Raw genomic sequence first — 25,508 nt, 5'->3', positions numbered from 1 at the left:
ATGCAAGGCCCTCGGATCAAAACCCAGTATCACGAAAGCAAATAAGTAGATGATTGGTCTGGCTTCCTGATGTCTCTCCGTAAGAGACAGCGTTTGAAGGCTGAGCTGATTTGTCCACATCCGGTCCCCTGCTCTCTGGGCCACTTACCTTTGTTAATCCTGGAACACCTAAGACTGACAGCTATTTCTACAAGAACCTGCCCCCCACCTCCACTCCCACCTTCCCTGCCAGGCACCACGACCGCCCCCTGGCTGCCAGGGGCAGGTGCACCCTCTCGGGACCGCCCGAGGGCGAATGCGCGTGCGCACAGGTGAGCTGCCGCCGCCCCGTCCTTAAGCCTGGCCACCTGCCGGGGACACTTGTGGTTGGTTGTTGCCCTCGGGTCGTTTCCGGGCGGGCGGAGACAGGAATCCAGCCATGGGAGATACTGTGGGGACTCGCGAGCCCCGGACCCGTCCGAGAGAGCGAGACCCAGAGCGGCGCCCGCACCCGGACCGAGACCGCCACGTCGAGCGGCCCCGGGACCGAGCCAGGGACAGGCCCCGGGAGAGGAACGGGGACGTGAGAGGAAACGGGGACCGTCGGGCGGGCAGGGAACGGAGGACGGACCGAGACCCGCGCCAGGACAGACACAGGGACGCGGGCCATCGTGCTGCTGAACAAAGAGCCTGGGAGAAGCCCCGCCAAAGCCGTGCGCGGCCCGAGCCCTGGGTACCCAGTTGGGACACAGCCCCGATCCCCGGGCCCGCGCCCTGGGGGGCCCCGGAGCGGCCGCCGAAGCAGGGCCTCGGGCGCCGCGGGTTGGACAGGTGAGGGGTGCACCTGCTGGGGACCCGGACCGTGCCTCGTCGGCTACCGATCCTAGCCGGCGCTCGGGGGTGACACTACGATGTCCCCCAACTCTCTGTTTGAACTTGATTACCAAAGGAGAAATGGAAGGCCCTGGAACCAGGGGAAGAAAGAGTTTCAGGACCGAAACCGGAACAGTTTAGAAGGCTAGGTGGGTGGGGCTACCTGGAGGCTCCACTCGAGTGGCCACATGACTATGCTAAGACTACAGACCCTTCTGCCGTGTTCGCAAGTTAGCCCTCCTTACCTTGCAAAGCCCAGTTTCCAGGGGGCGGGGGGCGGGGGCTGAATAAAGTTAGCCCAACGAAGAGTTAATAGTTGGACTTGCCCCGCCTGCCAAGGCCATATGCACAGCAGACCGCTGGCAGAAGCCGCACTTTTAAACAAGAAACCAAGGCCACCTGAAGTTCTCGAGTGGGTTTGTAACCCCTTGGTCAGTGAGGTCTTTCTAAGCAGCTTCTTTTAAATCGTGTGCTTGTTTGAACCCCACCCCCCTGAAGGAACGAACTTCACCTGTAGGACCCGGAATTCCCCTAGGCACCTGTGTCCTGGAAGGTTTGTGAATGGGGACAGAAAGGAGAACCACAGGTGGCCTGGTCGCCACACCCCCTCCTAGAGAGTTAGCATGCCATCCAATTCCACAGCTGTTAGCCAATGTGCAGACTATGAGCCCGGCTCTGCAGCATGAGCAAATGGAATAAAAGAGATGTTGCCCCTGATAGCCAAAACAAAGAAAATGGTCCTTAGGTGAGACTGGCTTGTGTGTGTGTGTGTGTGTGTGTGTGTGTGTGTGTGTGTGTGTGTGTGTGTGTGTACGCGTGTGCGCGCGCGCGCGCGCGCGCGCGCGTCTGTCTGTCTGTCTGTCTGTCTGTCTAAGCAGTCCCAATCAAGGCATGGTCTTGCCTATTATCATTTCAGCTCCCGTCTCTCTTGCTAGGTGGTCTGAGCAGTGGTCAGAACTGTGGGCATCTTTTTCCCTGGAGACAACCCTTCTAGCTGATACCAGGTTCGGTACTGATACCTGGCCTCTGCTGTCAGCCATGGAGGCTGTGTTCACACATGGAGGCTGCTATCACGAGTTTATGTTACACTATCTAAAACCAACTAGCATTACAAAAGCTGCACCCAGATCCGGTCTGCTCTTTCAATCTTTGACTCCCGCTGTTGTTTCCCTGACTGCTCCCATCTCAAACCGCAACCACGGGAGTAGAAAACAAGAAGAGTATATTGGCAGGTTTCCTTATAAACCAGAGCTCTGGTTACCCCACCTCACCCCAAAGTGAAGGAAAGAAATGCATTTACCTGTTGCTTATTTAGAGATTTGGGGCCAAAGGGGAGCTTCTCTCTGTCCTCTTAAGCATTTGCTGGAAGGAGGGGATGCAGGGGCCAGCGTTCGGTAATTTACTGTTAGGGTTCAGAGGCAGGAAGATGGCAGTGAAAACAGCCAACCACAGCCCAGTGTGAAATCAGTCCCGACAGGAAAGTCTGGGCTTTGGAAAGAATAAAGCTGGGCTCCCGTCTAAGTCCAGATAGGATCCCGAGGAAAGTGACCTAGAGCTGAGTTCTGTGGAAGGAAAATGGGAGAGGAAGACAAAAGGTGTTTCAAGCAGAAATCAGCTTCCTCAGTGACCCCGAGGCCTGGGTCATCTTTAGGGGTGGAGGGCTGCTCACTGCAGCTGGCTGGGTGAGCCTAGGTTGTGAGTGTGCACAGTGCCAGAGCCTCCTGTGCATTGATGAAAGGTTTAAGGATTTCAAACCAAAGGAAGATTCGACGACGACATCTATGTCCTAGGAAATTCTCGTGAATCCAAGTACAATGCAGCCCTCCTGTTGAATCTTGGGCAGAGCCCAGCATATACTAGACAGATGGAAAAAGAAGGTGCCGGGGTGGCCACGGAAGAAATGACAGAAAGATCCCCAAAGTAGCCTGGCTGGGTGTAATGGTGCATGATTATAATCCCAGCACTTGGAAGGTGGAGGCAAGAGGATCAGGGGTTCAAGGCCAAGCTCAAGATTGAGTCGAGAGTTCTAATACCAGTGGGCATGGCAGCACATGTCTGTGACCTAGCACTTGGGAGGCTGAGGCAGGAGGATCACATGTTTAAGGCAAGCCCAGGCTACATACTGAGGAATGTATTTTTAAGCCAACATAAATGAAGTCTTACTACTAAACAAAGCATTGAGTTGCCACCCTGTCCCTAATGTCTGTGTGCTTGCTCCTTGGGTGCAGTGAACTCGCTTCGGAGAGATACGTGTCCGTGCACTCCCGGCCTGCACAACAGGAAGAGGAATACTACCAATCTGAAGCTGAGGGGCTCCTGGACTGCCACAAATGCAGATACTTGTGCTCAGGGAGAGGTGAGCCTTGGGGACCCTGTTGGACCATTTATATTGCAAATGTTTTGAGGAGAGGCAAGGCAGGGCTTGGAGGGGTGTGAGTTGGTGAATTGAAAGCTCGTCCAGTTTCCCCCTTGGGTTCCTAGCATTCTATTCTCATTTCCATGTTTGCATGGACAGGAAGGTCTGAACGGTGCAGTGAGGCTCCTCAAGCTTATTTAATGTGTCTGGCTCTGAGCATGGGTCAACCACACTTCCACCTCTCAGCCTGGAGGTGGGGGGGGGGCGCGTAGTTCAGTGTGCCTGCCGTGAGATGCTTGTGGTGGACAGTGGCTCCTCTGTCACATCGAGCTCCACAGAGGGGACATCACACGAGCAGATAGCCAATTTGCTCCTCTGTAGAGACCTGATGCCAAGCAGTCAGTCACTGGCTTTCCCTCTTCCTTGACTGAGATGCACAGTAAGAATAGACTTTAAGACCAACTGCACAGCCTAGCTTGGAGACTTACCTCCTGTCTGTAATCTCAGCTATTGCTGTGAGTTCTTGACCAGCTTGGGTGACCACAGCAAGACCCTGTCTGTCTCAAATAACAAACAGACAGAATCATACTCGTGCATGGAGGAAAACAAAAATATCATAAAATCTATTTAACCCTTCTGCCCACCAAGGGCATTCATATTTTTGCTTTCACAAAAAACAAAAGCCAGCCACCAGCATGATGGTCAGGGGTAGAGGTGCCTGCTGCCAAGCCTGATGACTCCAGTTCAATCCTTGGGACCCACTTGGTGAAAGGAGAGAACCAACTGCCCCCCAAGCTGTCCTCTGACCTCCACGCACATGGCACACACACACACACACACACACACACACACACACACACACACACAAAGTTAAGAAATAAAAGTCTGGCATGGTGGCATGTGTTCAGTGGGTATCTGAGGATCAGGAGTTCAGAGACCAGCCTGAGCTATTGGAGATTCTGTGTCAACTTGAACAAACGAAACAAAACCTCACCAGTATTTCTCAGCAGCCAGCAGCCTGGCCTCCCAGGTCCTGGTCTTGCCAGCAAGGAAGAAAATCTGGTTTGTCAGGGAGAACCCGATGGTGCAGGGGACTTGTGGTTAGTCTGCTGAAGCTGCCCATGACCAAGTGTGGAAACCTCGCAGCCTACGGGGGGAAATCATGGGAAATCACAGCTGAAGGTGTGCCGTAGGTGATGGCAAAGCAGTAGTGATTATAGGATTAGGAAGAACTTTGATGAAAGGCCTCTAAGCCATCTGGCTACGAGGATCTCATCTGGTTTACACATGCTGCTGCCAGCAATGTCTTTAATCCTCTTAACTCCTGAGGCTCAGAGAGGCACAGCAGATTAGCCAGGTCACACAGCCATTAGGTGAAGGTACTGGAATTGGACCTTGGAACTCCAGCCTAAGGCCTTGTGGAAGGTCCTTCTCTTGTGCTGTAAATAACAGGAACAAACCTGAGTCTAAGAAGTTTCCTTTTTTTTCTTTTTTCTTTTTCTTTCTGTGATTGATTTGCCCAGAGGAAAGAGGAGAGCCAAAACACACCTAGATTTTGATTTAATTGCTTTTGGCGATTTGGCTTTGAGCCTGGCACTTGGGTATGGAAACCCTGGTTTGGAAAGCTTGAAAATGGTTCAGCCCTCAGAAACTAACAGATCGGAGCTGAAGACCGCTGGTGTTCGGAGCTCCCCGCAGGTGCACAGGGGGGCACTGTGTGGAGAGACAGTCCTCTGCACCAGGACTGGCTAGTGCAGGGGAGACGAGCCTGGATGCAGGTCAGCCGAAGGCCTTTAGGGCCACAGTAGAGTGGATCCTGTGTGGCCTTCTCTTTTTCGGTGAAATCATGTCACTTCACTCCCCACCCCTCCCAGCAAACAAGGTACCCAGTGGCCCTCTGGGGACACTCAGGAGCCTGGTCTTTTTGCAAGAAAGAAATCTCCGATAGAAGCGTGTTTAGGGACTGGAAATAAAGATCAGACTGAAAGCAGGTCAATGCTCGCACACATGAGGCTTCCCTTGACTCGTCCTGCCCTCCCCCCCCCCCCAGTCTTCTACAGGTGTAGATTCTGTTCATTGACTGTTTGGAGGGACAGGTGTCGAGCTAATTTCGTGGTTAGAAGATGTAAGTCTTCGCTCATTTGCATATGGAACGCTTCTTCCTCCCCGCCCATCTTGGTGTGTGTGTGTGTGTGTGTGTGTGTGTGTGTGTGTGTTCCCATCCCATCCCGCCTTAGAAGCTTAGTCCTTCTTTGAAAGTCTGATTTTTCCGTGAGGCTGGAGGCACAGCAGCAGTCCCAGCTACCTAGGAGGCTGAGGTGAGAGGATCAGTTGAGTCCATAATTTAGAACAACCAAATCTAAAACAAAACAGACAAGCCGGGCTTGGTGGGACACACTTGAAATTCTAGCACTTAGGAGGCTGAGGTGGGAGGAGCTTTAGGGGAGCCTACACTACGTAGGAAGATGCTTTCTCAAAAAAAAATTAAAATACATTTTTTCATTTTTCTCCCAATTAATACACTTGTTCTCTCCCCCTCCCCTCCCCCACCCCGTGTGTGCGTGTGTGCGTGCAAGTGGAGACCAGAGGGCAACTCCAACATCATTCCCCAATCGCTGTCCACCTTGTGTTTTGAGACAGGGTCTCTCATTGGCCTGAGACATGCAAATAGGTTAGTCTGGCTGACGTGTGAGCCCCTGGGATCTCATCTCCACAGTCCTAGCACTGACGTGACAAAGTCTGGATACTACACGCTCATGCGTGTGCAACAAGATTACCTACGGAGGGTCTCTCCAGCCCCTAGAGTTGGGACTTCTGTAGTCAGGAGTGCTGCTCTTTGGCTCAGAACCTTCTGGTGCAGCTGTTGAGAGTTTTGGGGGTTTGCATTTCAAAGGGACGCTTTCCTAAAAGGAAGCTGATCTTGTCTCAGGACGCATGTATCTGTGTTACATAGCTTTGTATACATGCATGCATACAGCAGGAAATGTTGCTGTAATAAAAAATATATATCTAAGAAAAACAACTTCCAAGATCAAGGGTCACGGTCTCAGAGGTCTCGGCCCATCAAGACAGGGAGAGAGGCCAGGAAGCAGAGGCAGGAGGAGGGGATAAGGAGGAATGGACTTCCCCATCTTGGTCCCCTCAGAACCTCTAGCCTATTGGTTGGTACTGCCCCCGTTAAGGAGGGTCTTCTGTTTTTAATCTCTCTGGAAACCCCACAGACACAATCAGAAGCTTGATTTACTAACCTCCCAGGTTCTTGTCAGTTCAACCCTAACCCTGACCCTGACAAGTTGACAGTCACCATCAACCATCATACCATCCCAGCCAAGTGGACTAGGATGGGGACCATGCTGCCAGTGCATTAGCTTGTGATCCCCTGAAAAGGATCATGGAAGAAACTCATGTGTGGCCTTTTTCTAATTTACATTTTCAGTCCCTCCTTTTCATTAATTAATGTCCTACTATAGTTCCGGTCTGTACTGACATTGTGTCAGGACTTTAAAGTGCAGCCGATTCGAAGGGGGCTAACTTGCAAGGGGGTCTGGAGACTTGGCCTGAGCCAGAGGTTGAACTGCTGATCTTGGGCTCCAGTGTCAGGGAAGGCCCACAAAGGCCTGGGAGCCACGGGCCTTTGTTTTAAGGATGCCACTCGGTCTGCACAGCCTGCTCATCCTTTTGTGGCTCCACTAAGCCTAACAGAGGAGGCAGGAACTCCAGGAGGGCTCCAGCCCTTCCAGTGTCCCATTAGGAAATTCTCTCTGGCAGGAGGTGAAATATATGTGAGGCCCTGGGTTCCCATCCCTAGTACCACAAAAAAAATTTTGTCATCTAGCAATGCGCTGGAGAAACCTAAATGTCCCTTTGTCCCATTGAAGTGGTTAAATTCATTATAATGCCGGGAATGATGGCGCACCTGTAATGCCAGCACTTGAAAAGCTGAAGCAGAAGGGTCAAGAGTTCCAGGCTAGCCTGTGCTACATGGTAAAACTGCTCCAAAATAATTTAAACCATTATAGCAATCTGTACATCTTTTAAAGTCCCAGGGCAGGGCTGGAGAGACGGCTCAGAGGTTAACAGCACTTGCTGCTCCACGGTGAGGACCAGTACTTGGATGCACACCACATCTGGCTGCTCACAAATGTCTGTAACTAAGCTCCGGGATATCTGATATCTTCTTCTGGCTCTTGGGGCACCTGCACACACATGCACATATACTCACACATGTAAATAATAAAAATTAAAGATAAATCTATAAAGTAGATTTATGTTTACAGAGATATAAAAATATATTTAGAATTAAAATTTATATTTCCTGAGATGGATGAGGGGATGTGTATCTATAGAAGGAGGCGGTAGATCTCATGTAGTCCAGACTAGTCTCAAATTTATTATGTAGTTGAGGCTGGCCAAGAACTTCTGATCTTCCTGCCTCTGCCTCCCAAGCACTGGGATTACAGTCATGTGCCACCATGCCTGGTATTTTACGTGGGTGCTGGGGATCAAACTCGGGTTTTCATGCTTACAAGGTGAGCATTTACTAACAGCCATCCCTACTTGGCTTCTTTTGAGGGGGGGTGGTGTTTCAAGACAGGGTTTCTCTGTGTGTAGCCCTGGCTGTCCTGGAACTCAGAGATCCCCCTGGCTCTGCCTCCTGAGTACTGGGATTAAAGGTGTGCCCCACCACTGCCCAGCCCTGTATGGCTTTTTTGAGCATTATGCTTTTCAGTCAAAAGGATTTCAAAAAAGCATCCCTGCTGCCACCTAACCCACGGCGGGCAGAAGAAGGAACCAGCGGGTTGAGCTTCCTGGGAAGGATGGTGGAAGCATCTCCTAGCGCAAAAGTAGCATCTGGAAACAGTAACGCCCTTTTCTTACAGCCTGCTGCCAGATGCTGGAGGTTCTGCTGAACTTGCTGATCTTGGCCTGCAGCTCTGTCTCTTACAATTCCACGGGGGGCTACACGGGCATCACCAGCCTGGGGGGGATTTACTACTACCAGTACGGAGGGGCTTATAGTGGCTTCAGTGGTGCCGACGGGGAGAAAGCCCAGCAGCTGGACGTGCAGTTCTATCAGCTCAAGCTGCCCACGGTCACTGCAGCAATGGCCTACAGCGGAGCCCTCATGACCTTCTCCTGTCTCCTCATCCTCGGGGGTGTCCTGCGGGTCCCATGGCACTGTCCGCTGTGGCTGGTGATTGAGGGCTTGATGGACGTGCTCATCGCCGGGGCATACATCCCGGCCTTGTGCTTCTTCTTCCAACGCCTCTCTGATGCCTACAGCTCGGATGTGTGCAAGGAGAGGGAGACCCTGTACCAGAGTAAAGGCTACAGCGGCTTCAGCTGCAGCGTCCATGGGGGAGACATAGGAACGGGAGTGTTTGCAGCCATGGGCATTGTGGTCTTTGCCGTGGGAGCTGTCCTGGCCTTTAGGGGCTACCGAAAAGTCAAGAAGCTGAAGGAGAAGCCCTCAGAGATGCTTGAGTTTTAGACTTCTAGAATGTTCTGCTGAGTGTACACGACAGAAGCCGCTTTCAACCATAATCTTTCACGAGAATTCTTTGATGTGGAATTCACTAATGCTTCCAAAGTACCAAGCCAGTGTAGGTATGCTGGGCGAGCTCCTGGTTGCCTGGAGCAGTGTTTCTCTGGTTTCTGGAATCTTCTGTGGATGTGGAACTAACCAAAAATATACCAAAACCGAGAGCCAGACATGGTGGTACAGGCCTGTAATCTTATAATCCCAGCACTTAAGGCTGAGGCAAGAGAATCTTGAGTCCAAGACTCGTCTGTGCCAAATACCAAGACCAGATAGAGAAGGAGCTAGGAGAGGCCAGGACCCACAGGGGGAAGACAGGGTACACTCCATGATCAGGGCAGGGGCCATTGCACTAGAAGCTTATCTTTAGAGTTCATGGAAAGCTACATTGACAGAAGACAGCTCAGCCTGAACTGTCTGTTCTAAACCCGGCTCTCTTCAGTAGATGCACCAGGTATCTCCATACTGAGTATCTGGTCCCTGCATTCCTTCAACTCGGTGGATTCTGGGGACACTTCCCCAGAAAAGCTTAAGTGTGAGGGCGTAGCATAAAGAAAAGAGAATCAGATTAAATTCACTGAGCTGCAAAGAAACCATTCTCCAGGCCCCTCACAGCGGCCCAGAGCCCTCAATGAGCATTTGTACCTCTCGTAAATGTGCCATTGTATGAAGAATCCAACCCCAGAGCTGGTATTCAGGATCTACCCAAAAGAAAAGAATGTAAAGTCTTTTTCTCAGCAGAAGAATGTTACTTTTGGCCAGATAACTCCATGGACTGGATGGACTATGTGAATTACAGCTTGGGATCATTACAGTATTTTCTGGTACAAGTGACTATGTTCTTTGATGAGAATCCAAGCATTTCAAAGAAAAAGTTTAATTTGGAGGCAGCGGTTTTCTTTATGTTCATAATACACTGTTCACTTAAATGCCATTGATCGACTTAGAAGACTTTGGGTTTAGGGACAGAATCACATACCTCTGTAGTCCATGAATACCATAAGATTTTGCTCAAAGAAAGATTTTTATTTTTCATTCTATAGATATTGTGACTGCACATATTCATTTTATTTTCACAAAATAAAAAGATCAAACTGACTTGCTCGCCTTGGATTTTTTTCCCCCCTCAGAACAGTGATGTGCAAAGGGAGAAGTGGATACAGAATTAAGCAGAGTGTTATGTGGTCAACCACAAAGGCAGCCTTGCTCAGAAAGATACTGTTTACAGCGAAGACCCAGTGGACTTCAGAGTCTCGGCCTCCGCAGACCTCTGCCATCCTTCTGCAGACCTGACCCACCCCCAACTCGGAGACAAATTGCAACGCCTGCCTTTTTGTCCTTTTCTCCAATGTATCTTTCTGCATTCGCAGCATGCTTAAAGAAACTTGTGACTGTTTACCATGAGTACTTTAGCTAAGGCAGGTTGGGCTAGTTGGCATCCGGAGTAATCCCCCACAGTCGTATTCCTTCAATAAACCCTGTTGTCAGGGTGCCTAGCAGAAGACATGGAATTTCTTCCACTTCAGTCTAGAGGTGTGTGCTGTGTGGACCAGAAGGAAAGGGGGCCATGCTTCCCATCTCTTGTATCAGTACAGCTTCTGCTTCTACATGCTGATGGAAGGGAAATCAGGGTAGGGAAAGATGTGGTGTGGGGTGTCGGCTGCCCCCCACCAGTGACATCTGGGCTGTTTCATCATTTGCTGGACTTACAGAGCCTGGTTGGAGAGTGGGCAGTTTGACTCTAATGTTGAATTTTAAATAAGAGCAATACAGTTTCTCAGCTCTCAGATCCCCACGCTGCTGTGTCCCCTGGCTTTTCAGGAATTCACGTGGGCCTGCAGGAGATAAGCTCAGTTGGCTGCTGCCTCGTAGCTGCCTTGATGATAAACATGGCTGGCGTCCACTAGTGTAATGTATAGTGTCCTGATCTTTGGGAAACAGCACTTTTTCAGAATTCTCTTCTCACATTTCATATTACTCTCCGCCCATTTTAGAACATTACAGGGATGCCTTACCATCCATTTATGATTTTCAAGGAATTTTTAGTCATGTATTAGTGTCCACAGAGATTGGCCCCAGGGTCCCCTCCAAAATTTAAATCTGAGAGCGCTTTGGGTTCCTGTATAAAACACAGCATGGTATTCATGTATACCATATCCATAGCCTCCTGTATACTCTTATCTCTGGATTACTTATTCCTAACAACATAAATTCTATGCAAACAGTTGCTAAAATGCATTGTTTAGTGAACACTGCTAAGAAAAAGCCTGCTTTGTTCCAGGGCCAGATGCTCTCAATCCCCAGTGGAATCTTCCGGTACAGAAGCTGCATCTAGGAGGCTGAGCACTCTCCCTTCACTGGACCCTTCTTCCCACAGGCCGGTGGGGGAGGGAGGTGGGGTGAGGCTGGAAGCCTGATCTTCATTCATCAGATAAAACATCTGAGGCTTGGAAGGACTTCAGTGAGCAGGGCAAGAACATTGGGGGCGGTGTGTGTGTGTGTGTGTGTGTGTGTGTGTGTGTGTGTGTGTGTGTGTAGAGCAGACACTGGAATCTGGTATTCAAATTCGGGGGCTCATTTGTATTCCTCTTTGTCTCTCAAAATTCTCATCTCTGCACCCCAAGAGGATGCTAATCAAACTTCCAGAAGTATAGCCTGAAGCTTCTGCAGGGAGCCAATGACAGAGCCAACCAATAGACAAGAGACCACCTGTTGGCTCTCACTGCCTTGTGGAATCTGCAGATCTTCCAGACTTCTAAGAAACTCCCCACACATGATCAGCCCAAGTATCTATCTGTAGAAACCTGGTTGAACAAACTGGCCCATCCATATAACCAAGCTGGGACTCATGTAACGAATGATGTGACCACTGGGAGACGGATCTAGAGCTAACACTGGCATATAGTAAATGGAACCAGCAAGATGCTTGATGATGTGCGTGCTATATTTGTGTCTGGGGGGTGGGGAGGAAGGTGCGGCACCAGTTTGAATATTTTTATTTACGTGAGGAAGGCTGGAAAGTGGGCCCAGGAGATGGCTCAGTGAGCAAAATGCTTGCCTCACACTCATAACAACCTCAGTTCAGATCCTCAGAACGCGTGTCAAAAGCCTAAAATCCTGTGCCAGTGAGATGGGAGGCAGAGATGGTGAACCCCTGGAGCTCACTGGTAGATAGTTGTTGTGGATATTACTCTATATAAGAAAAAACACTGATGGCCAATGACCAGACAGGAAGTATAGGTGGGACAAGGAGAGAGGAAAATTAGGGAAACAAAAAAAAGGGGAGAGACACTGCAGCCACCGCCAGGACAAGCGACATGTAAAGATGCCGGTAAGCCACCAGCCACGTGACAAGGTATAGATTTATAAAAATGGGTTAATTTAAGATAAAAAAAAAAACAGTTAACAAAAAGCCTGCCACGGCCATACAGTTTATAAGTATTATAAGCGTCTAAATGATTATTTTATATGTGGATTGTGGGACTGTGGGGCTTGGTAAAAGCTAGAAAAAAGCCCTCCAACAACAGATAGTTACTCAAGCCTTTTTGGTGAAGTTCCAGATCATCAGCAGACCTGTCTCAAAGAAAGGGTGGAGTAAAGGTCACACCTGAGGAATTGTCCTCTGACCTTCACACACACTCCACACGTGGGCACATGCACAACCTCCCACCACAAACATGCACACACCAGAGAGAGAGACACGGACAGAAGCAGGGGAGTGTATTAGGAGTTATGGAAAGTCGTGGTGGCTGGGTAGAGGCCATCTGGGTTGCATGGCAAAACTGTAATCTGGGGGAGGGGGGGACATGAAGGGAAATTTTCAGTCTATACTTCATGACATTAACTTTTCCTTCAAACTTTTCATTTGAAATTTCACAGTCGCTAGATTAGTGTGATCACCACAACGAAACCCAGAAGCCGTCCCAGCAGACAGACACCTCTAGTGTGACACCGGAACAGCCACATCCATCCTGCTCCTCCTCTCATCCCGCTTAGCCCTGTCCCAGTCACTGTCTGGGTACCACATCGCCAGAATGCTGTCCCACTGAGACTGCTCCACAGACGGAATCATGTAGCCTTTTGAGACCAGAACTACACACACACACACACACACACACACACACACTCATAATTACCTTGAAACTCACCCACATTGTTGTCTGTCCACTCCTCTTTATTCTGGATAGGGCATTCCCTGGGGACGTGTGTGGTGTGTGTGTGTGTTGTGTGTGTGTATGTGTGTGTGTTGTGTGTGTGGTGTGTGTGTGTGTGTGGTGTGTGTGTGCGGTGTATGTGTGTGTATGTGTGTGGTGTGTGTGTGTGGTGTATGTATGTGGTGTGTGTGTGTGTGTGGTGTGTGTGTGCGGTGTATGTGTGTGTATGTGTGTGGTGTGTGTGTGTGGTGTATGTGTGTGGTGTGTGTGTGTGTGTGTGTGTGTGTGCGCGCACGCCCGAGCGCCGGAACCATTCACTGCTCAAGGGTAAGTTCTCCCAGCATTTGGCTGTTACAAATAAAGCTACTACTATAAAAACCCATGAACATGTTTTTCTGTTTTTCTTCCTTTTTTTTAATTTTGAGGCTGGCTCTCGTTGTGTAGCCCAGGCTGGCCTCCCACTCAAGGCTCTCCTCCTCAAACTACCAAGTAACTTTATTTCTTTAGGGTAAATGTCTAAGGGTACAATCGCAGAGTCACATGGTACACACAAATATTTAACTTTCTTAACTCCCCTAAGCCAGTACAGTTACAGTACCTGTAATCCTAATACTTGGGAGGCTGAGACAGGTAGATAGGGAGTTCAAGGCCAGCCTGAGCTATAAGGAAAGACCTTATGTCAAAAAAATTTTTTTTTAATTTCTTAAGTCTCCAAGTTTTCCAGATTGACATTTGATTTTTTGTATAAGTATATGAGGGTTTGCATGTGCAATGTTTGTATACCTGGTGCCTGCTGAGGTCAGAAGAGGTCATTGGATCCCTTGGAACCGAAGTTACAGAGGTTGTGAGCTACTGTGTGGGTGCTGGGAACCCAACCCAGGTCCTGCGCAAGAGTCACAAGTTCCCTAACCACTGAGCCATCGCTCCACCCACCTTGCTGGCAATGATTTTTTGAAGTATGTTTTAGAACAACAGGGTTGATGTTGTAGATCCTACCCGCAGAGCACTTGCCTAACACGCACATGTCTTGGGTCCCACCACAAGCACTAGGATTTTAAATTCCTTAAAAAAAAAAAAAAAAAAAAAGACAAAGCCAAGAATGTTGGTAAGGTTGCTGAATTGGATCCAGGGGATCCCTAGTTGACATGGTGTATGATCCAGCCTTAAACCAGACTCTCTCTCTTCCCCCAGGTGTGGTGCAGATAGTGGAGGTGATTTTGAATGGCATGGTTCTCATATGCATCGTGGCCTCCTACTTCGTCCTGGCTGGATTCAGCGCCAGCTTTGCCAGCGGCAGCGGCTTCGGGAATAACTACTACTCACCTTTTGAGGGCACGGAGCTGGAGCAGGTTCGGCAGCTGGACCAGCGGTACACGATCCTGCGGTCGCCCCTGATCTATGGTGGCGTGGCTGTTTCCCTAGGGATGGGCGTCCTCACGATGGGCGTTTTACTGCGGGGAGCCAAGAGTCTGAGGAAGCTGCCTGGGAGGTGGCTGCTGCTGGAGGCCGCCTTCAGCCTCTTGGCCGCAGCAGGCTACTGCGTTGGCATTGGCATTTACCTGCACACTGCATTGCGCATCAATTCCACCGACACCTGCAAAACCAGAGAGAGGCTCTACGCCCGCAGGGGTCTCACCTGGATGAACTGCCAGCTGGCGGGCACTGATGGGGCAGCGGCCACCTTCGCTTGTCTTCTGGTGATTATGTACACGGCCAGCGTGGTGCTGGCCCTGCGGGCCTACCGAGAACAGAAGCGCTGCAAAGACAGCCAGGAACAGCACAGAAATTACAGTGATGTTCCAGAATACGTGTGGTCTGGGACGCTCTAAGGAGATCTGGACTGTCCTTTGTTCCTCCCCTACAAGCGCGTGGGTAGACAACCATGATTTCCTAAGCTTCCCCCAGGCACCGCAGCAGAGTTAACTTGTCAGTCTGTTGGCGGACCCCATGAAAGCTTGGGGGAGCAGGGAGGTCCTATTTGCTGAAAAGAGCCATCTGGCAATCCTGGGTATGCCCTTGTGGTAGGGCTCTTGCCATGTTGTGAGGTGGATAGTGTTAAGTAGGAGACTAGCCAAAGGCATTCTGAGAGCCGAGAGCACATCAGCGGGTAGTATATGCGGAGCCACCAGAGAAATCCTCCCTCAGCTGTCAACAGCTATAGTGGAAAACATGAGAAAAGGCAAGTTTCAGGACCGGAGAGATGGTTCAGCTGTTGAAAGCACCGGCTGCTCTTACGGAGGATCCAGGTTCCCTTCCCAGCACCCACATGTCTCACAACAGTCCAGAACTCCAGTTCGTCTTCTGGACTCCAGGGGCACTTCATGAGCATGGTGGTGCACATGCAAGCAAGCAAGCACTCAGATGTGTAAAATTAAAATCCTTTTTTTTGTTTGTTTGTTTTAAAGGGGCAACAGCGTACTGTTGTACTTGGCAGTTGTGGGATTGGGTTCCAATGAGTAACTATTTCTCTTTCCTTCCCAGAGGGAGCTACTCTGTTGTGAAGGGCTAACATGGCAGTTCTCCAGAGATTGGAAGAGGGGTTGGGCTTCTTACACAGGAAGGGAGATACTTTTAGCTTGATCCTCTTTAGGATTCCAGTCTCACAGACCAGGGAAAAACGTTTTCCACTGGCTGTTCCAAGTAGGTGTGTGTGTGTGTGTGTGTGTGTGTGTGTGTGTGTGTGTGTGTGGTGGTAGCTGGAGGGAGGGAGTTCATTTGGAATTAACTTTATTTTTTTTTTATTTTTTTTTTTTTCGAGACAGGGTTTCTCTGTGTAGCTTTGCGCCTTTTTCCTGGAACTCATTTGGTAGCCCAGGCTGGCCTCGAACTCACAAAGATCCGCCTGCCTCTGCCTCCCGAGTGCTGGGATTAAAGGCGTGCGCCACCACCGCCCGTCAAACTTTATTTTTAAACACAAGTCTTCAATGGCTGGAGAGATGGCTCTGTGGGTGAAGGCATCTACTGCCAAGCCTGATGACTGGAGTTTGACCCCTGGGACCCACAAGGTGGAAATAGAGAATGGACTCCCTCGGGTTGTCCTATGCACCCCTGGGCACACCATGCATGTGCACACCCACACACGTACATAGGTAATTCCTGTAGGGCCTGTCCAAAATAAAGGTTCACAAGTAAACCTCATGCAGAAATGAGAAGACAGGGGCTGGAGAGATGGCCAGGCAGTTAAGAGCGCTTTACTGCTCTTACAGAGGACCCAGGTTCAGTTCCCAGGACCCACATGGCAGCTCACAGCCATCTGTAACTCCAGTTGCAGGGACCCAACACCCCATTCTGCTGTCCGGAGGTACCAGGCACACAGATTACACACATACATACAGGCAGGCAAACATTCAAATGTAAAATAAAAATGAAGGAATCTTTTAAGAAATGAAGCAAAGCTCTGGGGAAGACAACTACCAGGAAATCCCTACTGTTTGGCTGGAATGTCTACTTCCCCATGTCACCCTTGGCCTGAGTATTAACTAGTGTCCCACACTAAGACTTGATGAGTGGCAAAGAAACTTGAACAATAGCCAAATTCAAGTATGTACCCCTCAACAAGAGACTAGCATCCCAACACACTATTCTCATTGTTTCCCGGGTGTTCTGCCCACCTTGGGTCTTTCACTGGATAAAGGAGACTTTGACCTATGGCCCCAGCCCTGTGCTCGCTGGCTCCTGAGCAGCTCCTCTTCTGATTGGAGCCCATCAGTGATTAATTACACTGCCATAGGTCCGGAGTTCAGGGCTGGAAACCCTCTAGCAAACTTGATAGGATTCGTCATTTGTCAGGCATGCTAGGACCGGTTAGTTGAGTGCTACAGATGAGGGGACAAGGTCCAAGAAGAGCAAGGGCTGATGTTCCTTACAGTGACTCACTGTGACATTGTTGTACAGTGAGTGGTAAAAGCCCTACCTATCGTTCTGGTTACATTCAGCACTGATGACAGATGCTGTTATTTCTGTTCAATGACAAAAAATGCCTGACACAGGTTAACTTTCCTAGTCACAAAACCTTTAAGCAGCAGAGGTAAGACTTGGACAGGCTGGGCGGTGGTGTGGCACGCCTTTAATCCCAGCACTCAGGAGGCAGAGCCAGGCAGATCTCTGTGAGTTCAAGGTCAGCCTGGTCTACAAAGTGAGTTCCAGGAAAGGCGCAAAACTACACAGAGAAACCCTGTCTTGAAAAACAAAAAACAAAACAAACAAACAAAAAAAAAGACTTGGACACAGGCTAGAGAGACGGCTTAGCAGTTAAGAGCATCTGCTGCTTTTCCCAGCACTCAATCACGTTTCACAACCTCCTACAATTTAAGCTCCAGGGACCTGATACCCTCTTCGGGACCCAACAGGCACCTGCGCTCACACGTGCACATACCCACACATACGTACACATGGATAATATATATATATATATATATACACACACACATATACATACATACATACATACACACACACATATATATACATACACACACACACACACACACACACACACATATATTTGGACACTCTGACTCACATTAGAGGGTGTTACAAGTAAAAGACAAGTTCTTGTGGCCTTTGGGACACCAGGAAATACCACAGGAAGTGGAGAACAAACTCAGACGCATCTCTTTTGCCATCCTAGCCTATGTAATGTGTCTCATGGGACCGTGGTATCAAGAGGTGGAGGTTCAGTGCTTGCCTGACACACCCAAAGAGCTTAGAGTGCTGCTAATAAACCAAGCTTTTAAAATGTTGATGCCAGACAAAGAGGAAGTCTTCAAGATGACTTTAACATGGCCTTTACTTGGACCTAGAGGTAGCTGATCTTGCCGGAAATCCACAGGCTAGAAGACATCCAGAGAGGCCAGAGGTAGTACCAGTCTTAACTGGATAGCGATCATCTCATAGGCCAACACTCGCCAAGTCTAAAGTCCTGGTGCCCCACCTTCCAGAAGGCGTGCCGACCAGGCCAGTTAGCTGCCTGGCTCCCATATCACTGCCAGCTGTGCCTTACTTAAGGTGCTACAGCAGCTCATAAACCAGTTTCCTCAGCTAATAACTCTCTTAAGAACTATGCTGTCTGTAGTGAGCTTTAGGGAAGTGTCTCAGAGCGTAGACTGACCCCAAACTCATAATGTAGCCATAGCTGGCTTTGAACTCTGAGCCTCCTGCCTCCAGCTCCCAAGTGCTGGAGTTACAGACATGTGCCACTATGCCTAGGAGGCATTTCTTTAAACATAAACCAAAGAAGAATCTTCAGTGAATGTCTTTGTTGCTATTTCAGCAAAGAGGCGCAAAGGATTGTGTGTGGTCTCCAGGGTCCACTCTGACTGAAGCCTTGGTCTCCAGGATGGCTGTTGTTTTGGGGAGGTGGGTTCTATTGGGAGGTTCTTAGGTCACTGGGAGCATGATGTGGCAAATGGTTCTCATGGGATTCCTGGGCAGTTCCTGGTCACTTACTGTGATGTGAGCAGTCCAGAACTGACCTGATGGTGTACCCCTGAACCTTCAGAACTGAGCTAGAAAATAAGGTCAATCTGGCTTAATACGCCCCTCGCTGATTACTAGGGTTGACTAGGTTTGTCTGGCTAAGAGGTGTCCCATTCTCTCCCCACTATTCCATGCATCTCTCTGAAAACCAATCTGCTAGACCTCTAAGTAACCTCAAAACTGTGAACTAAACAAACATCTTTCTCTTCATAAATTACCTATGTCAGCTATTTTGTTACAGTGACACACAGCTAACAGAAAAACTACACTATTTTCATATGGGGAGAGAGAACATTCTTGTTGGAGCACACAGCCACTGGTAGGTTTTCCCTGTTCCAGAGCATGGCCCCACACTCGTGATCTTATAGGCAGTACTAACTGGACTTAGTAGGAAGTTATAAAACAAAATGAAGTTGGGGGGGGTGTTGGAGGAAGTTAGAGGGAGAAAATGGGGGACAGACATGATTATATTTCATTGTATACCTGTATGAAACACTTTATTCATTGTCTTAATTCACAGTTTATAGGGCCATCAAATGGGTTTTGCATTTTGTTCTTCTTTTTCCCTTAAAGAAAAATTAGAAATGATCCTAAACATATTTTTAGTAAAGAACCTAATTCTGCATACAATTATAGTTCTCCATAAACTGTTTATAAATCAAAGGCATGGAAAAGATATTCCATTTTATTTTATTTATTGTTATTATTTTTTACAAACAATAGATTTGCTGCAACATGCTCTGGCTCATATTATTGAATTAAAAAATTTAACACATTTCAAAAATATCAAAAATACACTATAATGAGTCTTAGGACTACAATACGACAATGATTGCACAAAAACCAAAGATATGAATGAGCCCACTGTTTGGATGGGTCCACTGGCAACAGTGGGAGAGAACCCTACAGCATCTGGGAAAGGGGCATGAGATTTAGATACAAGGAGCAAATGCTGATTGGCTGATCACCAAATGACGATTACAGAGCAGATGTACGTAGCTGCTTCTCTCAGTCTAGAGAGTGCTTGCCCAACCACAGGGCAAAGTCACTACCCGGAGAGAAAGATTAACCTGCCTTGGGGAGTCTGAAAGGCTCCACCCAGAGGGAAGTAAAAAGTGACACAAGACAGTTCTACAGTGATGCTGCAGACATCACCAGATGGCTTGGAGACGGATTCTTTAGTAATTGGTACATTTATCAGTAACAGCCAAGTGCTCCCTTGGAGGTCTCTTCATGAATAATTATTGAATAGATAGAGAAGGTGAGCCTGTGGTTTCCAAGTACCTGCTTTTGCTGAAGGTCTACACAGAAAGAAGAGCACTGTTGGATATTCAGAGGATCAGCCCAATCCGAATGCCTGGAAAACAGCGCTCATCACACACACTGTAATAGCACCCAGAGATTACCAGCTGCTCAGACGGCTCTTCTGTACACCAGGGAAATGAGTTCACTGATTATTGCACGTGTATGCTCCACAGTAGTGTAATCAAGCCTTGCTTGTGTCAGGAGTGGTCTGCTCAATGACTGGACTCCAGAGAGGCATCAGAACTTTATTTCCTATCAACACTGGGATTTCCAGTTGTCTGTCCACTGGGTTAAAACAATACCTTGGCTGGAGGGCACAGACATTCTTTTTTTGCCAGTGAGCCTCCTGAACTGCACCTATAGCCGGATGTGTTCTTCCTTCAGAAACCCTGTTTGTGTGGTTTTGTTGAGGAAGGGACTTATGCATACCAGACTGGATTTGAATTCTCTCTGTAGCCAAGGATAACCCTGAATTCCTGACCCTCCTGCTTCCACCTCCCAAGTGAGGATTTGCAATTGCATACAACTATCCCATCACACCCAGTGTCAGAAATTCTCTTAAATTAATGGGAGATGCAGGCAGACTCAAGAATCAGAGAGCGGGCTCTCTATGTAAGAGGTAACCGGTACTCTGGTCACCTGGAGAACACACACTGGGTAAAGGGAAGGGATCATACTCACCTGACAGCCTATCCAGATAACAACATCAGCCAATCACCTCATGGCCACAGGAGGCGTGTATTATGTTTTGGGGAATGGGCTATGGCCTTTTAACCCTCTGTTTTTAATACAGAGTAATGATAGGACATGGAAGAAAGGCAATTACAAACACAGAACCATAGGTTTTGGTTTGGTCTACACTGAGGTCTCTCAACACAACCTAAGGAATCCCAAAACTCCACCACAAAGGACACTGGTACCGCAGAGTTCCACTAACCCAAAAGCAAGGATGTTTCCTTCTGTCCAGGTCATTTCAGGACTGAGTTTTGAGGTGACATTAGTGAATGGGGTGGTAAACAAACAGAAGACAGGCAAACAGATCACACATGAAGACACTCTTTCTAACACTATGCTACTAAGTGCTATTTTTTCAAATAACTGATTTCTCGACACCACCATTCTACAGCTCAAAGGGTCTGCGGGGGAGGCTGCCTTACATCATCCACACCTTGTGTTTTTCCTTCATTCTCATTTTCTTTCTTTTTTTCATTTTCCCTATATAAAAATAAGGTGGCAACACAGTTTCACGTCTCTCTAACACACCTAAACTCTGTATAAGCTACTGTGTCCCCACCCCAAATCAAAGACCTGAGTTCTAACATTTTCCAGTAACTGACAGTAGTTTGACAGAAGGAAGGGAAGCGTTCCTGAAGACTTGGGGGCTCAAGTTCAAATTTTTGAGGGCTAAACGTTAGGCAGCCCCTGGAGTGATATAGCACCACCCCGCCCCCTGCAATGTAACCCACTGACGTGCACATGAGCACAGGGCCTCTGAAGACAGAATTATCTGTGAAAGAGCATCTGTTGTTTAGTATTGCTTTGACCAAAAACTCCCTCTCCAAACACAAAAAAAAAATACATGCTTTCAATCTTATATTTAACATTTTGTGTCTGATAAAGCAAATTAAAATTTGTTCCAATCTATTTTTTTAGTTGTGCAATATTCTAAAACTTCACAGTACATTTTCCACTGAGTAAAATCAAGCAATCCCAAAATTTGTATCAATAAATAGAAATTAGTTTCCTAAGTAAACCTACTGGAAAAAGCAACAGAAAAACACAAGAAGCTGTAATTTGCTATGGTTATGTGGAATATGGAAAAAGAAATTACCAGTTTTCTGTACGCTTAGCAATTTTTCAGTTGAATAGTCTTTCTTACCCTGGTGTTGAGCCCAGCACTCTGAGCCAGGTCAGCAAATCAGCAGTATTCAGAAGGGCACAGTGTCAAACACTACAGGGTGAGTGTTCTAGAAAGACATCCTGCTCTTGAGAGAGGAGCAAGTCTAACCCATGAACTCCGCCTGCGTATGTTCCTCATTGGTTTCCTGTTGCAGGCTCACTTGCTATAACTCAAGGTGTCAGCCTACCTGTTCAGAGCTGTCTGCCAACTCTCCCATGCAGAGAAAGAGGCCAATCCACAAGGAGCTGCCTTGTGATCCTAGTTCCTAGCAGGGGTCAGCTTATCCAGGGCCGAGTCTCTTTTTGACCTGGAGGAAGGAGTCTTAGTTCTCACTCCTTCCCCATCTTCCTCCACAGAATAAAACTTCCCACCCCAAGTTTCTCAGGAGTTTTCATAGCCTGACATTCAACAGATCAATTTCTACAACCCTTCCAAGTACCCTCAAAGGAGGCCCCACCCCTGAGTTACCTCTGGACAAAGGAGCTGGGCTGCCTCTACGAAGACTGGCTCGAGTGCAGATTCAAACAAAGATTCACAGTCGATGCAAAGTGCTCATTACATAACATTACAGACATAAATTACCTGCTTGATTGGTTCTGCATCTCCAATAGACATCATTTTGATAGGCTGTATTCTCGTAGAGAATAAAAAGCCATGTGACTAGTCACATCACACCCCACTAGTTAGCTGAGACATAAGGTGATCTCTCTGTCACAGAGATCCATCAGCAGCAATTAGTAAAGGGGATCAACTTCAGTTACTTCCTCCACAGAAACAGTCCCTTTCCTGCCCAGGCAGGCAAGTTCTCAAATGATCCTAGGAGAGAAAGGGTTAATGGCAGGTGGCAGGACTAACACAGAATAGCATCTGCTGTCTCCCAGCAACGCTGGGAGTCCAGTGAAGGTTCACTGTGCAGCTTAACACTGATGGTGGTACTAGCTCATCCAGAACCAGACCCTGATAGTGCTCAACTTTTTGGCTCCAAATTCTATTCCACACATCTATGGTTTGAAACACTGAGGCAAAGCATCTCCTGAAGGTCCCTTCCCCAATACCACATAGCCCTCCCTTCTGCTGTGCCCCCTTGGGGCAGAATCACAGCGCTGTATCAAACTCCTCCAGGGGCTCGGTCCGCTCCTCTTCACTGGGCTCGGGCTCAGGCCTGTTCTCCTGGTGCTGTTTCATCTGCTCCTTCACTTCTTCTTCCAGGTCACGGGGGACAACAAACTGATCCTCTGGTTCCAGCTGAGTGGGGGCAGCAAAATAGCCAGTCTTCCTTCTGGGTGCTTCTGTGGCCACCTCAATGAGGTTCAGGCTGTCTTCTAGGGGCACGATGGAGCCATTGGAGAGTTTCTTCCCATACAGACAGGAAGTGGAGGGGGACTTCTGGAGCTCCGTCTTGTCTTTGTTCACTGGCAGAAGTATACCACTATTCACACTGTTCTGTCTTCGGATCCCAAAAGCCAACCCTCTACCATGTTCCTCTGGACACGGGGTGGAAGAATTCTTTGGGAGAGTAGGGGAATTCTCGAGGTCTCTTCCTCGGCAGCAGTGGATGTCTACCTCCACCTCCACCCTGCTACCATTGGTTATGACCCCTTCCACAGGCTGGTCATCGTCACTGTCCAGTCCGTTGTCAGACTGATTGCTGGAGAAAGTGGCACAAGAAGGCTGGCGCTGGAAAACTCCTGAAGTGGGTACTGGGTGCAGGCTGCAGCGCCTCTCTGGCCTTGGCAGCAGGCTGGCCTCCAGACCCCCAGGGTTATGCTCGTCAGAAGCGGTGGAACCCACTTCGCTGCTCACCTCTGAGGTGGACATCTCACTGCTGAACTCTGAGGCAATCCCACTACTAGAGGAGGGAGTGGTTGGCTTGGGGGCGTCCTTGATGGCGGCAGTTGAAGCAAATCCCACAGGGCCTGGAAGGGTGAGCCCGGTCATTTCACAGGTGCAGCCTTCCTCACCAATGTTCAAATAAACCACCATCGCCCCCACATTATCCTGACAGCCATAGCTCTGCGCTAATGTGCACAGCTTCTTAGCAGCAGCTAGTGGGTCTTGTACGTGACGCACTGCGTTGATAGCTTCTAAATATGACAAGTGTTCCCATAGTGCTTTGTTCCCCAAAATCAGCAATTCATCTTGAATGGTAAGTGGAGTGGAAGATATATGGGGCTTGGGGAGGATCCACGGGTAGAGGTATGTACATCCCAGCATCCGGGTACAGCAGGTTACCCCATTCACCTTGTTGTCCTAGAGGTGAGAAAAACAAATTCTGAGAAAAAAACAATAGTGATATTTGGTCTTTTTCTAAATCACAATGTTTAGGGAGAGAATGGGGCCTGGCATGGGCTTTTGAAACCTCAAAGCCAGCCCCCACCGTCTCCCCACCCCCATAATGACACTACTACCTCCAGCAAGGCCACACTTACTCCAATAAGGCCACACCTCCTAATCCTTCTCAAATACTGCCACTCCCTGATGACTAAGCATTCAAATATATGAACCTATGGGGCCATTCTTATTTAAACCATCACAGGAATGTATAGTAGAAACAAATTTATATATTCTTTGTTCTAGGAGCAGTACAAGTGGACTCATAAAATAAATGTATAAAAGTTTAAAACAAAATACCATACCATTATTATACCAAGGAGTTGAGAGGATTAAAGTTAAATCCAATTAAAATTACGTGACTAATAGGCAGTACTACCTCAAAAGATGCTTGTTCTAACATGAAGGCCAGGCCTCAGAATACCCTTAAATAGAGAGATGTGTTTGAGAGACAATAAACAGAAACTGTCACCAGTTCTTCTCACTAGTGTCTTTTCGAGGCCCAAACTCAGATGGCATGTTAAAGACGCAGTGGAACTAAGCAGATCTCAAAGGGGTTAGAAACGCTTTGGCGCTAAAGCATTAAACAAGTCCTTAAAAAGGAGTCTGAATCCCAATCTCTTGTTGAGACTGTGACCAGAATGAATGGCCTCAACAAGTACCTGGGCGAGTCTACACCAAGAGAAAAAGAATTGCCCTGGCTGCAGATGGGAATGGACATAGACTGGACACTTTCATATTGATACTCTTCATGAAAAACAAACACAATCTCGAACATCATCAAGATGTTAATTTCATAGCTGCAGTTATCCTTTGAGTGAAGCAAAGTTTGCACTTATAAGACTTTATCACAAATGCTAAACTTTATTTTCTTCATATAAAATAGAAATAAAAGTACTTCCTTCATGAGAGTTAAAATTATGAAGACACTTGGAAAATAACATCTATGATTAGAATAAACATAAAAATATTTCACAATTGTCTAGAACCTAAAAAATCTAAATAGTATTGTCTATTAAAAAAGATTATTCTATAAAAAACAGACTAGTCAAATAAAATAGTCTTTTATCTTCCGTTTGTCTTGACTGAGTGATGACCTTCCTAAGACTAATACACTGTTAACTCCAGAATCTTCAGTGTCAGCCACAATAAGATACTATTGACTGTGTACTTCCTTGGACAGACTCTAAGGTGGATAGGACTGACTTGTATAGAACTCCGATAGGATAAAAGGGTAGATTATTGGATCTACTCTGGAAAAAAAAGGGAGGATATAGATATGATAACATAAAATAGTAGATTACTGAATCTATTTTTAAAAAGAAACTACTAGTTTTAAATATTTTACATTGGATTTTTGTATATTGTATACAAATTTTGTATATTGATACAAATTTGAGATTAATATTGTTAGAACATACTGTATTTACATTTTAATCTTGTTCAAGGTATTGTACCAATTTAACAATATATTGCAAATTTCTAGTCCTTGAAAGTTATTATTACAAACTAATTAGGATATAAAGAGATGCATGTTAGCAGTTAGTTATTACAATCAAACTTGTAGTCATGTTAAGTATATTTTCAAGGTCA

The 25,508-nt window shown here is 47.6% G+C and overlaps 2 protein-coding genes across 3 annotated transcripts in view; one reads left to right on the top strand and one right to left on the bottom strand.

Moving 5' to 3' along the window:
* The first annotated feature begins 322 nt into the window (after positions 1 to 322).
* Positions 323 to 15,300, top strand: Marveld3 (MARVEL domain containing 3). 2 transcript variants are annotated; one of them, XM_028891106.2, is made up of 3 exons: positions 323 to 810; positions 3,081 to 3,208; positions 14,093 to 15,300. In XM_028891106.2, the coding sequence occupies exons 1-3, from the start codon at positions 419 to 421 to the stop codon at positions 14,728 to 14,730; spliced, it is 1,158 nt and encodes a 385-aa protein (XP_028746939.1). In that variant the 5' UTR covers positions 323 to 418; the 3' UTR covers positions 14,731 to 15,300. The 2 variants fall into 2 exon arrangements, with proteins under 2 accessions (XP_028746939.1, XP_028746940.1); XM_028891107.2 differs by lacking the exon at positions 14,093 to 15,300 and adding an exon at positions 8,089 to 9,828 and having other exon boundaries at positions 333 to 810.
* Positions 15,301 to 18,849: 3,549 nt separating this feature from the next.
* Positions 18,850 to 25,508, bottom strand: part of Phlpp2 (PH domain and leucine rich repeat protein phosphatase 2) — a 76,801-nt gene continuing 70,142 nt past the window's right edge. The window contains exon 19 of the mRNA XM_028891102.2: positions 18,850 to 23,834. Coding sequence (XP_028746935.1) covers positions 22,680 to 23,834 — 1,155 coding nt within the window. The 3' untranslated portion in view covers positions 18,850 to 22,679. The remainder of the gene's footprint in view (positions 23,835 to 25,508) is intronic.

This window comes from Peromyscus leucopus, chromosome 5 (assembly GCF_004664715.2).
Source record: "Peromyscus leucopus breed LL Stock chromosome 5, UCI_PerLeu_2.1, whole genome shotgun sequence".
In the NCBI taxonomy this organism is placed as follows: domain Eukaryota; kingdom Metazoa; phylum Chordata; class Mammalia; order Rodentia; family Cricetidae; genus Peromyscus; species Peromyscus leucopus.
The sequence above is the reverse complement of the archived record's forward strand: the minus strand, read 5'-3'. Positions and strand labels throughout refer to the sequence as shown.